At 59.1% G+C, this 12,040-nt stretch overlaps 1 protein-coding gene across 1 annotated transcript in view; it reads left to right on the plus strand.

The window, feature by feature from the left end:
• The first annotated feature begins 486 nt into the window (after positions 1-486).
• Positions 487-12,040, plus strand: part of PLEKHG5 (pleckstrin homology and RhoGEF domain containing G5) — a 30,914-nt gene continuing 19,360 nt past the window's right edge. The window contains 2 exon segments of the mRNA XM_023215216.1: positions 487-603; positions 1,351-1,427. Coding sequence (XP_023070984.1) covers positions 600-603; positions 1,351-1,427 — 81 coding nt within the window. The 5' untranslated portion in view covers positions 487-599.

A 12,040-nucleotide genomic window follows, 5' to 3' on the forward strand; every position in this document is an offset into this window, starting at 1 on the left:
GCCGCTCGGTCTGGGCGCAGGTTATTTTGTGAAAGTTTCCCGAAAATATGTTGAGCTGTGCTCGCAGGACAGGTGCACTTCCCTGTCCGCGTTTGCACTTCAGTAAAGTTTAAAACTGTGAACCAGCAGAGGAGATGCAGCAAGAGCAGTGGCAGGCGAGTCTCTCCCAGTGACAGCCCCTACCCTGCGCGGGGCAGCCTCCGTGTTGCCATGGAAACTGACCTCGGAGACAGCGATTCTGGGCTGGGGTGGGGGCTCTGCGGGGGTCCGGACCTGCATTCCTGTGGACAGGCACCCTCCAGGCCAGAGCCGTGCGCGCTTCCTGAGCCGCCCTGCGGGAGGTGGAGGCAGCCTCCGGACCGCAGCGCGCAGGGGCTGGGGAGCCGGGGAGGGAGGGGTGACACCGTCGGCGCCGAGGCCCGGCAGCCCTCCCGTCCCCCGCCCCCCGAGGCGGGGCCGCCGCGGTTCCTCCCCGCCCACCTGCCCCGCCCGCCTCCCGTGCGAGGGTCCGGCGGCGGCGGCTCTGCGGCCTCCCCGTCCCCGGCGTCCCCGGCGCCCCCGCCCGCCGCCCGCCCCCCGCGCGGCCCGGGGCCTGCTCCATGGGTGAGTGCGGGCAGGGGCCTCAGGGGGCGCGGGGCGGGAGGCCGGGGGCCGCGTCGGCTCCTAACCTCCTCCGGGGAGGGCCCACTTCAGGCAAGGGGGTGGGCGCCGACCTGGCTTCGGGCCTCTCGGACCCAAACTCGGCCCCCAAGTCGGGGCCTGCCTCGGCAGCACCCCGCTTCTCCTCCCTCCCCCCCCCCTCTCTGGCTGGGCCGCTCTGCCCCCACCGCGGTGCACTCCAGCCGCCAGGAAGAGAGGCAGCTTGGAGGGGGCCAAATTCAGGGTCAAAGATGAGTCTCGGGGAACGGGGGTAGCCCCAGACCTTCGGGGGCTCCTCTGTCTCTAAAGGGAGCGATGCAGGGCCCAGAGTTCGCAGGGATCTGGGACCCTGGAGCCCCTTCCCCCCAGCAGCCCTGCCGGGACCCCCTGGGAAGTCTGGGGCCCCAAAAGGTCACTGAGCACTCCCCCACTTGTCCCCCAGACTAGAGGGACAGAGGGAGAGAGCAGCCTATTTCCAAAAATGTTTTCTCCCCGTGGAATCTGGATAATTTCCCTGGGGACTGCAGGAGAAAAGGGCTCTGCAAACAGATGCCCGTGCAGATAAGTTGGCATTTAAAAGAGAAAGGGACGCTGACCTCCTTTGAAGGGAGGACTGAGGAGATCGCCCCACCCCTCTTCTGGTCGGGAGGCCACTGGGGCCCGGGGAGCCTGGTGCCCCGCCGACTGATGCCCTCTGCTCCTCCCCTGCAGACGACCAGAGCCCCGCGGAAAAGAAGGGACTGCGCTGTCAGAACCCCGCCTGCATGGACAAGGGGCGGGCGGCCAAGGTAGGGAGACTGGAGAACCTGGGGACACTTGGGGGTGGAGGGGCCAGGGCTCTAACTGCCCTCTCTGTTCCAGCACCAGCTATCCACAGAGCCCTGGCACAGTTGCGGCTGGCTGGGCTGGGTTCGAGTGTAGGTGGGGCCACAGTGTGTCTGGTTTAGGAGGCAGAGGGCCTGTCCCCGGCTCAGAACAGTGGAGTCAGGGGATTTCTACCAGAGCAGGGGGGTGGGGTACTTCAAAGCCCTTTGCTGCACTGTGGTCCTAGCAGCCATTCGGAGGTGACAGGAGCTGTAGCCCTCTGCCACGGATGAGGAAGCTGAGGCGTAGCCAGGGGAAGTGGTCTCCCGCAGTGCTGGTCCAGTGCCCAGCTGGCACCCTTCCTGTTGCACTCAGCTACTCTTCAGGCCTGGGCATGGGTCTGAGATGCTTTGGGACTTGGTGAGTGTGACCATGGCCCTGGGGATGACAAAAGGAGGAAGGGGCTAGATGATCCTGGAGTGCCAGGGCTCGGGAGCTGGGAATGGGATGAAGTATAAATCAGGGAGAAAAGGGGCAGGAAGAAAGATAACAGTACTGGCTGGGCGCTTCTGCCTGTGACGTGCTGGGCTCGGTGCCACCCGCTTTCTGTGCCATATGCACTGCTTGCCGCAGCTCTGCAGGGAAGGCATCGTCACCCTGTTTTCCAGATGAAGATACCAAGGTTCAGAGAGGTCCAGTGACTTGGCCAAGGCCCCACAGCTCATGAGAGATGGAGCCAGGGTTTGGAGCCAGGTTTTGTCCCTCCCAGCAGGCATTTACATGACAATAGTAATAACTGCGCAACTTAGCATCTGGCCCAGGCACGAGGACTCACTGACTCCTCCCTCTGGCCTTCTGAGATGGTCCTGTCTTTATTCTCACTTACAGATGGGGAAACTGAGGCTCAGAGAGGTGAAGTGGCTCACTCAGGGACAGACTGCTAGGAAGTGGGAGAGCTGGGATTTGAACCCAGTACCCAGGTCTGTGTCATACCAGGGCCCCTGTTCTCTTCCATCATGTGTCTCAGCACTGCCAGCTGCAGGAAATGTAAATGCCACCCCCAGCCCCTGCTCCCCTCCCGCACCTCCACCCAGACGCACACACACTCATTCTGCACAGGAGGACCATGGTGAGGGAACATGGAGAAGTGCTGTGGGGCGGGGCGAGGAGGGGGCGGCCTCTAGTTGCCGTGGTCACCAGGCAGAGGGGCGGTGTGATGTCAGATACAATCTGCTGGCACGGATGGTGCCTGGCATTGGACTCTGGTGTTGGCTGGTTGCCTCGTTCCCAGATGGGGGCTCCTGGCAACAAATTGGCCTCAGCTCCCCCCAATATACATCCTGCCACAGGCCTGCAGAGCCCCGAGGCTTTGGCCTGACCTGAAGGGGCGGCTAGGGCAACAAGGCACTGTCCTGGCCCCTCCTCTCGGCAGCTGCTCCCAGGGCGGGCCCTCAAGCTGCTCAGGCAGGGGCAGGGGTGGTAGGGCCCAGTCTGCATAGAGGTGAGGCGTGGGAGAAGAGAGCCGGTCTCAGAGTGGGTGTGGTCCCTCTGCAGCCTCCAAACCTCACCTCCAGCCCTGGCCTGCCTGGAACTCGGCACAGCTGACATTGGCATCAGCTGATGAGGGTCATCCAGCCTGCACGGGGAGAGTCTGGGCCCTGTCACCACTGGGACCCCCTTTGGGACAAATGGCACAGACTCACTGTAGGGGCAGAAATGCCTGAATTATCAGAGGCAGAGAGGGCCAGTCAGGGAGGGCATCCTGGAGGAGGGGGCATTTAATGGATGTGAAAACATGGATAGACAGAAGACAGGCAAGGGCAGTCCAGGAAGGGAGAGGCAGTGGTGGAGAGGAGGTGAGGGGCACTCAGATTTGGTAAGTGGAACAAAGAATAACATTGTCGATGATGATAATAACCACTACTGGATGGGCGTGGTTGCTTGTACCTGCGATCCCAGCACTGTGGGAGGCTGAGGCAGGAGTATTGCTTTAGTCCAGGAGTTTGAGGCCAACCTGGGCAACACAGGGAGACCTCTCTCTACTAAAATTTTTAAAAAGGCCTAGCACGGTGGCTCACACCTGTAATTGCAGCACTTTGGGAGGCTGAGGCGGGCGGATTGCCTGAGCTCAGGAGTTCAAGACCAGCCTGGCCACCATGGCGAAACCCCGTCTCTACTATAAACACAAAAATTAGCTGGGCGTGGTGGTGGGCACCTGTAATCTCAGCTACTCGGGAGGCTGAGGCAGGAGAATTGCCTGAACCTGGGAGGCAGAGATTGCAGTGAACCGAGATCGTGCCATTGCACTCCAGCCTGGGCAACAAGAGCAAGACTCTGTCTAAAACAAAACAACAACAAAAATTATTCAGGTGTGGGGGTGGACACCTGTAGTTCCACCTACTGAGGAGGGTGAGGTGGGAGGATCATTTGAGCTTGGGACATCAAGGCTGCAGTGAGCCGTGATTGTGCCACTGCACTCCAGCCTGGGCAACAGAGCGAGACCCTGTCTCAAAAATAATAACAGGCCAGACACAGTGGCTCACACCTGTAATCCCAGCACTTTGGGAGGCTGAGGTGGGCGAATCACTTGAGGTCAGGAGTTCGAGACTAGTCTGGCCAACATGGTGAAACCCCATATTTACCAAAAATATAAAAAATAATCAGCTGGACATGGTGGCACACGCCTGTAATCCCAGCTACTCAGGAGGCTGAGGCAAGAGAATCGCTTGAACCCTGGAGGCGGAGTTTCCAGTGAGCTGAGATCGCGCAATTGCACTCCAGCCTGGGCAACAGACACAGACTCTGTGTCCAAAAACACCCAATAATAATAATAACAATTATTGCTGATCGAACATGTTTACATGCCAGATGGGGTGTTAGGCCTTTCTGCTTGTCTCAGTGAAGCCTCTTGAGACCCTCAGAACAGCATTATTCTTTTTTTTTTTTTTTGGAGACAGAGTCTCACTCTGTCGCCCAGGCTGGAGTGCAGTGGTGCAATCTCGGCTTACTGCAACCTCTGCCTCCCAGGTTCACGCCATTCTCCTGCCTCAGCCTCCTGAGTAGCTGGAACTACAGGCGCCCGCCACCGCGCCTGGCTAATTTTTTTGTATTTTTAGTAGAGACGGGGTTTCACCGTGGTCTCTATCTCCTGACCTTGTGATCCAAAATCTTGTGATCCACCCGCCTCGGCCTCCCAAAGTGCTGGCATTATAGGTGTGAACCACTGTGCCTGGTCTAATTTTTTGCATTTTTAGTAGAGACAGGGTTTCACCATGTTAGCCAGCATGGTCTCGATCTCCTGACCTCGTGATCCGCTCGCCTCAGCCTCCCAAAGTGCTGGGATTACAGGCGTAAGCCACCTCGCCGGCCAAGAACATTATTCTTATGACCACAAGACTTGTAAGGAAACTGAGGCCCAGAGAGGTAGAGGAACTTGCCCACATCACACAGCATGATCGTCAGAGCCTGGCCTGAGTGAGCCGCTTTTTTTTTTTTTTTTTTTTTTTTTGAGACAGAGTCTTGCTCAGTTGCCCAGGCTGGAGTACAGTGGCCTGATCTCGGCTCACTGCAAGCTCCGCCTCCCGGGTTCATGCCATTCTCCTGCCTCAGCCTCCCGAGTAGCTGGGACTATAGGCGCCCGCCACCGTGCCCTGCTAATTTTTTTGTATTTTTAGTAGAGACAGGGTAAGAGCCCCATTCTTATTCTCCAGGATGTGACTAGCATTTTGAAGGAGATGACTTCATTTATTCATTTACCAGACCAGCTTTGAGCATCTGTCAGTGCCAGGCCCAGTTCTAGGCCCAGGAGATCTCCAGGGAACAAAGGGGATGCCCTCCTGGAGATGACATTCTAGCTGTGCTGGGAGGAAGGAAGGGAAGTGACCCTGGCTGGCCAAACTTCCCCCCAGGCTGCCCTGGCAAAGGATCAATTTCAGGCAGGGTTGGACCCTTCAGCTTCTGGGCCCACCCTTGATGTTTTATTTGAGGCTCTCCTGGGTGCTGGAGCTTCTGAGATGAATTTGCCATCTGTCCCCTACCTCCTGTCCCTGGAGTTCCCACTGGGAGGAGGGCTAACCAGGATGGGCTTCCTGGAGGAGGCAGCTGGAGTCCTGAGGATTAAAGAGGTACTGAGATGGAGGAAAGCTGAGTGAGCAGGGGAGGGACACTGGGGGCTATAAGGGGCAAGCGAGGCCAGGGGGCACAGCGAGAAGGGGACGGGAGGAGGGGGAGGCAGGTGGCACTGGGAGCACCTGCATGTCCAGGTGAGGGGTCTGGACTGTGTATCATGGAGACCCCAGGAGAGAAGCCGCCCCTCCCCAAGATGAAGATATATAGGGCAGCCCACACCTCTGAGCTCCAGGATCAAATCTACTTTTTTTCCAGCTGTGAGACCCTGGGGAAGTCACTACATTTCTCTGAACTCCAGGTTCCTCATCTGGAAAATAATCTGGCAGCGAGGATTAAAAGAGGCCCATATATAACATGCTAAGCATAGAGCCTAGCACAGCGTAGGCAGGCAAGCTGTCCTCGGAGTGGGGGTAACAAAGTCACCTCTAGACTTTGGGTGTGCCCTCCGTACCCGCCCTGGGATCTGAGACCTCCCCAGGCTCCATCCCAGCTGCAGCCTTTTGCACACAATTGGAGCTGTGAGTGTGGGGAGACGGAGAAAGGCGGGGAGATCGAGGCAGGTGGAGCTGTGAGTGTGGGGAGATGGAGAAAGGCAGGGAGATGGAGGCAGACTGATGATATTGTGGGTTCCCCCTGCCCTCCTGCGAGGTGGCCACGGGACAGTGTGTGGACTTCCCAGCTCCCTGCTGGGCTCCACTGGGCACTGCTCGAGGTCTAGTCAGGGTGCTCCAGGTCACAAGGGGGTACTGAGGCCTTAGCGCCTGGCTCAGGAACCTCATCTGGCTGTTTCCCCCGTTGCAGTGGGGCCTACCCCATCTCCATTTCCTAGAGAGGGCCCTGCAGAGTGGCAAGGTAAAATGACTTGCCAAGCAAGGCAAGACCAGGACTCAAACCAGGCCTGCCTGTCAGAGCCTCCCATTTCCTCAGAACTCTCAAGAGGAAAGGGAGGTGAATTTTTCTGCACAGCTCCCGAGGGCCTTGGCAGGGAGGTGGGGTTCAGCACACTACAGGAAAGAGTTTCCAGCAGCTGGAGCTATCCCTGAAATAGAGGTAGTGAGCACCCCATCACTAGACATAGGCAAGAAGAGACAGAAAGGGAAGCGTAGAGGAGATTGCAGTGTGGAGTGGCGGTTGGATGGGAGGACTTCAGAGTTCCCTTGCAGCTTAACAATGGCCTGTGAGGTGGCAGGGATGAGTCAGGGTATGCGTGTGTGGAGGGAGGGTTGGTGAGATGAAGACCAGGGAGAGGAAAGGGTGGACCTGAGGCCCCCATGGAGAAGGGACGGGCAGGATGTGAATAATGGGAGAGGCAATCGCCTATTCTCCTGGGCAATGCTTTGGGGTTGAGCAGCGGCAGACCAGGATGCCCCAGGCAATGGCCAGGTTTGGGCCGTTTCTGGAGGTGACTGGTCACCGGAAAGAGGTGGTAGGGCTGTCTGTAGCTGAAGAAAGGGGCAGGGCCCAGAGAAACAATGGGTTTTGGCTAAGTAGTTTTGGGGGAGCAGGTGAAGACGTGGGGATCCCTGGCCCTGGCTGGGAGCTGCCCTAGTATAGGCCCAGCCCCAAGGGTTGGGTGGAGGTTTTGGCCTGGGAAGGGGTCGGGGGAAGGCAGTGTAGAAGGCTTGAAAGTGCGGAAAATGCTGGTGGACCTGAACCCCGCCTCCTCCAGTGGGCCCCCTGTATCCACACCCTTCCCAGTCCTGAGCCCAGAGTTATTCTAAACTCCCGCTGCTGGGAGACGGGAACTGAGAACCACTAAATGTTAGAACGGCACCCTTTTCCGGCCATGCCACCTGGGTCAGAAAAAAAAAGAGGGGACCCAGAGAAAAGCGGGCTGGTTCTGGGGCGCCGCGAAGGCCACAGATCAGAATCCAGCTTTCTACAATGGAGCGGAAGCAAGCGTGGCTCGGGGCGATTCCGGGACGAGCTAGGCCTGCGGGTCCCTTTGCCTAGTCCCCCAGGGCTTTTCTGTCGCGGGGAGGCTTCCTGTCGCGGGCCCTGGTCCCCCCCAGCTCCCTTCCGGGATGGGCGAGCTGCCGTCTTCAAGCCCAAGTTAATGACCAGGGACTTTGAACTTTTTGGAGATCGGAAAAGGGCTGGCCCCTCGGGGACAGTGACGCCCCTCACCCCCTCCCCTGAGCCCAGATCCTGGATTACCCCAAGCCACGGCCCGGCTTCCAGCCACCTCCCTGGGTCCGGCGCGGGGCCCTTCCTGGGACCCCTCCTCTCTCCGGTCCCAGCCAGACGGCGCCGTTGGTACATCCCGGCCCATCCAGGTGGTAGCGCCCGCGCGGCTACCGTAATTCCTCTACGTTCCGCGCCCCAGTTGGCGCGGAGTCGACTGAGCTCTTCCCGCGGCTCCCGTCCCCCTCTCCCCGCGCGCCCCATGAGGCTTTGGCAGTCTCGGCCCGAGCCTCAGACACCGGGGAGGAGACCCTGGTCCTGTCCATAGGTAAGTCGCGGGGAAGTGGGAGCTGCGCTCCGGACGGGGGGTGGGACTGGGCGCCAGGACCCCCCTAAACCGATGGACAGAACCCGGAGTCGAGAGTCCCACATAGTGCCAGGCCTCTGGGGTACAGGGTCCTCGCCCGCTGTATCTCTATTTACATGAGGGTGGAATGGGTTCAAGCGCCCGCCCCCATCACAGTGTCTCTAGGGCGGGTCGGCTCGAAGATATGGCCGTGAGGAGTCTATGGGACCCTGGCCCCGCTATGGGGGGTATTGGCGGGTTAGGGGGATCCTGGAGGGGCCTGGGCGCGCGGCATGGCTGGGAGGCTCGGCCGACCCCTCCCCATTTGCCCAGTCCCAGAGTCGGTCCCAGGCGGAAAAGCCCACTGGAGGCCGGCAGGGGGCGCCAGAGGCTGCGCCTCGGGCAGTCTGAGCACACCCAGGCACCCACTCAGGGGTGGGGATGCGGGGGACCCGTGAATCCGGGGAGGCCCTGGTCTGCCTTGATAGAAGTCTGGGAAATGGAGGCCAAGGGGTCCCCTACAGATTCCTCAGTAACTCTTCAAGTTGAGGGAGCTCGGGGGTATTTTACCATTCTACTGCCCCTTAGCCAGGGTCCAGACACAGGCTAGGACCTGGCAGCCATCCCCAGATACTGAATTCTAGAGAATAGCCAATGCCTTCTTAGCATAGGTGGGGAGATTGAGGCCCGGTGGGGGAAGGGCGGGGGTACGTAGGCTCCAGACCAGGTCTTCTGAGGCCCAGGCAGGTGCCCTCTTTCTCCCGCTCCCTACCAAGGAGCCTTCTAAGTGGCACTGGGGAAGGGGTTGCCAAGTCCAGGTGCTCTGAAGACACACGCTGGGGTCTGGGGCTGGGAACTGCAGGGGCTGGGCGGGAGGGGATGTTCACAGACTGCAGCCCCTCCCTCTCTCTCTAGCACTGGGTGCCAGCCTTGGGCATCCCAGCCAGCCAGGACTGCTCCCTGGGGAGGAAGGAGCCTTCCTGGCTTCCAGGGCCTGTGTGGTGGGCATAGCCTAGGGAGAGGTTTTCTGTGTCCCTGCCATCTGCCCAGCACAGGCAGGGCCTTAGGTCAGGCTCTGACTCCAGGTGAGCCTCAGAACCCAAGGGGTGATGGGTGAGGCCTGGGCCTAGTGGAAAGGAGGATGGGTGGGCCGGATGGAGTGTAGAGAGCCGCCTGGCAAAGCCACCCCGCCCTGGCTGGCCTGCCCATGCATGCATTCTCCACCCCTGGATTTCCAAGGTGTCGGGTGGGGCCTTGGGACTAGCAGGCTCCCAGGGGAGTTGAGCCCTGGTGGGAACTCCTGGCAAGGATATCCCTCCAGCCTGAGAGCTCGGACTCCTGGCTCCAGGCCTGTCTGCTGTCGGCAGAGCCTGGAGCTGGCCCCAGACCTGCGTCCTTTCCTGGACAGGGAGGTCCCTCTCCCACTCAGAACAGGCTGGGGCCCCAACTTGCTGTGGGGCAGGGATGCCCGGGGGATCCCTGGTTTCCCATCTGCTCTTCTGGGGCTGGGGGAGGTGGTACTGAGGGAGAACAGCCGGGTGGTTGGGTTGGGGGGGGGGGGCCTGCCTTGGGGACTCCATTATTCATCAGCCTCCGCATCTGGTTTCTGGGTATCAGTTTCAACAAGCCGGCCCTGACTCACAAGCCTGGAGCTGGGGCTGGGCTGGGGGGGGGCTCCCTCCTCAGAGAGTTAGGGGCCAGGACTTCTTGGGCCTGCCCCTGAGTTTCAGCTCCTTGCTGTGGTGAGGAGGTGGGAATGCAGGAGCCTGCCCAGGCCCACCCCCCTGCCCTGGTACAGGGGCTGGGTGCTTCTTTCTGCTCTGCACTCTTGCCCCTAAGGAGCAGTCCCCCACCCTCGCCGAGTACCCAGGCAGCAGCCTCACTCAGGGATAGCCAGGGCCCAGGCACTCAGGTGACCTCTGGTGATCCGCCCTGACCCAGCCCTGGCGGTCTCCACTTGATGCAACCCCACACCGGTGGGCTCCGTGCAAGCTGTCTTTGGGATCTGCCGTGTCTTCAGGAAGGCAGTCTCCAAGGCCCTGTAGCCCAAACCAGCATTCAGCTGTCTACAGGCCCCACCCCTGCCCTGTGCCTGAGGCATCCATTTCCTTAGTAGCAGCAGCTGGAGACTTTGGGGCAAGTCAGTTGACACAGGCCTTAGTTTCTCTATCTGTTAAATGGGGATCGTAGCAGTATCTCCTCCTAAGAGTCTTTGAGAAGAGTGAATGGGATTCACTGCCCAGAACTCCCGGGACAGGGGTGGCGCGTGGGAACGCTCAGTGAAATGCAGTTATCTGCCTACGGGACAGCACAGGGGTGGAGGTCTGGGGCAAGACCACTCAATTTGAAGTAGGAACTCACCTGTCCAGGGCCAGTAGGCCCAAGGTCATGGATACTAGGAGGAGGAAGAGACCTTTGGTCTGGCAGTGGGGAAGGCTCTGTTGACCGTCGGCCACAGGAAGGGATATCCTGACCGAGCCCTTTCCTGTCCCCATGTCCTTCTATGGCATGAGGGCCCTTCTGCCTTCATCCGTTCACTGATCTCATCCCCACCAGCGCACCTACTGTGCACCAGGACTGTTCTAAGTGCCGAGGACACAGTGAGATCCAGACAGCCAAGGCTCTGGCTTCTGGAGTGGACAGTCTAGTAGGGAAGAATGATAATAAGAAAGTGAACCAAGAAATGAATTACAGGTAGTAAGAAACGCTAAGAAGGAAATAATTTAACTTAAAGGAACTGAGAGCGAGAGGGTAAGGGCGGTTTATTTTGAGAGGAGGGAAAAGGATGTCTTGGAGGTAGCACTTAAGTTGGGGCCTGGTGCCAGCTGTTTGAAGATGGGGGCATGTGGAATTCCAGATAGAAAATACAGAGGAGAAGGCCCTGAGCTTGGTGAGCTGTAGGGAGAGAAGGGAGACCGGCAGGTGGACCGCTGTGTGAACCAGCTGGGAGCGAGGCAGGAGCCTGGCCATGGTGGGATTTCACTCTAAGCAAGATGGAAAGTTTTAGTTTTCAAAACTCTGCCTGTTGGCTGGGTGCGATGGCTTGTGCCTGAATCGCAGCACTTTGGGAGGCCAGGGTGGGGGTGGATCACTTGAGATCAGGAGTTAGTGACCAGCCTGGTCAACATGGTGAAACCCCATCTCTACTAAAATACAAAAATTAGCTGGATGTAGTGGCAGGTGCCTGTAATCCCAGCTACTCGGGAGGCTGAGGCAGGAGAATTGCTTGAACCTGGGAGGTGGAGGTTGTAGTGAGCTGGGATCATGTCACTGCACTCCAGCCTGGGCAAGAGCAAGATTCTGTCTCAAAAAAACAAAAAACAAAAAACCCACAACTGTGCCTGTGGTGTAGACAGTGGATGACCTGGGCTTTGGGAGCGGAGACAGCTCTGGAAGTCTCCCAGCCTCTAATAAACTGCTGCTGCCCTCCCAAAGCCATCTTATGGACCCTGGCCCCTTCCCACCCTCTTTCCCCGTGGAACCAGGTGGGGGAGGAGCTGTTAGGGGTGAGTGGGCTGATGACAGACAGCACGGCCACCTCACCCCCATGGGTTCTGAGGAGTGCCCCAAGGAGGCCATTCCAGAATCCTGAGCCACAGTCTGGGTTTCAGTCTTGCCTGTGGACTTTTATGTCTCTTTATGTCACTTTATTCCCCACCCCATGAATGGGGATAATAGTGCCTGCCCTGCCTTCCTGGGAATCAGTGTAAAAGCACTTTGACAGCCGTGTAGTGATGACTCCAGCACCAAAGTCCGGGGGTTTGCATCCTCTCAGGCTTTGCTGAGTGCCCCCTGGCGGTGGGGACCTGGCCTAGAGCCGCAGAGACCTGGGCTGCTGTGCCATGTGGGTCGCCAGGGTCTCCTGATGCCTCCACCTCACCCAACTCCCAGGGACTGCTAAGGACAGCCTCTCGGAGCAGTCCGCCTTCTGCCCACCGCACTCTCCAGAGGCCACCAGTCTTTGGCTCTTGGTCTCTGCCATACCTGGGCAGTGAGCAG

This window comes from Piliocolobus tephrosceles, chromosome 1 (assembly GCF_002776525.5).
Source record: "Piliocolobus tephrosceles isolate RC106 chromosome 1, ASM277652v3, whole genome shotgun sequence".
Taxonomy (NCBI): domain Eukaryota; kingdom Metazoa; phylum Chordata; class Mammalia; order Primates; family Cercopithecidae; genus Piliocolobus; species Piliocolobus tephrosceles.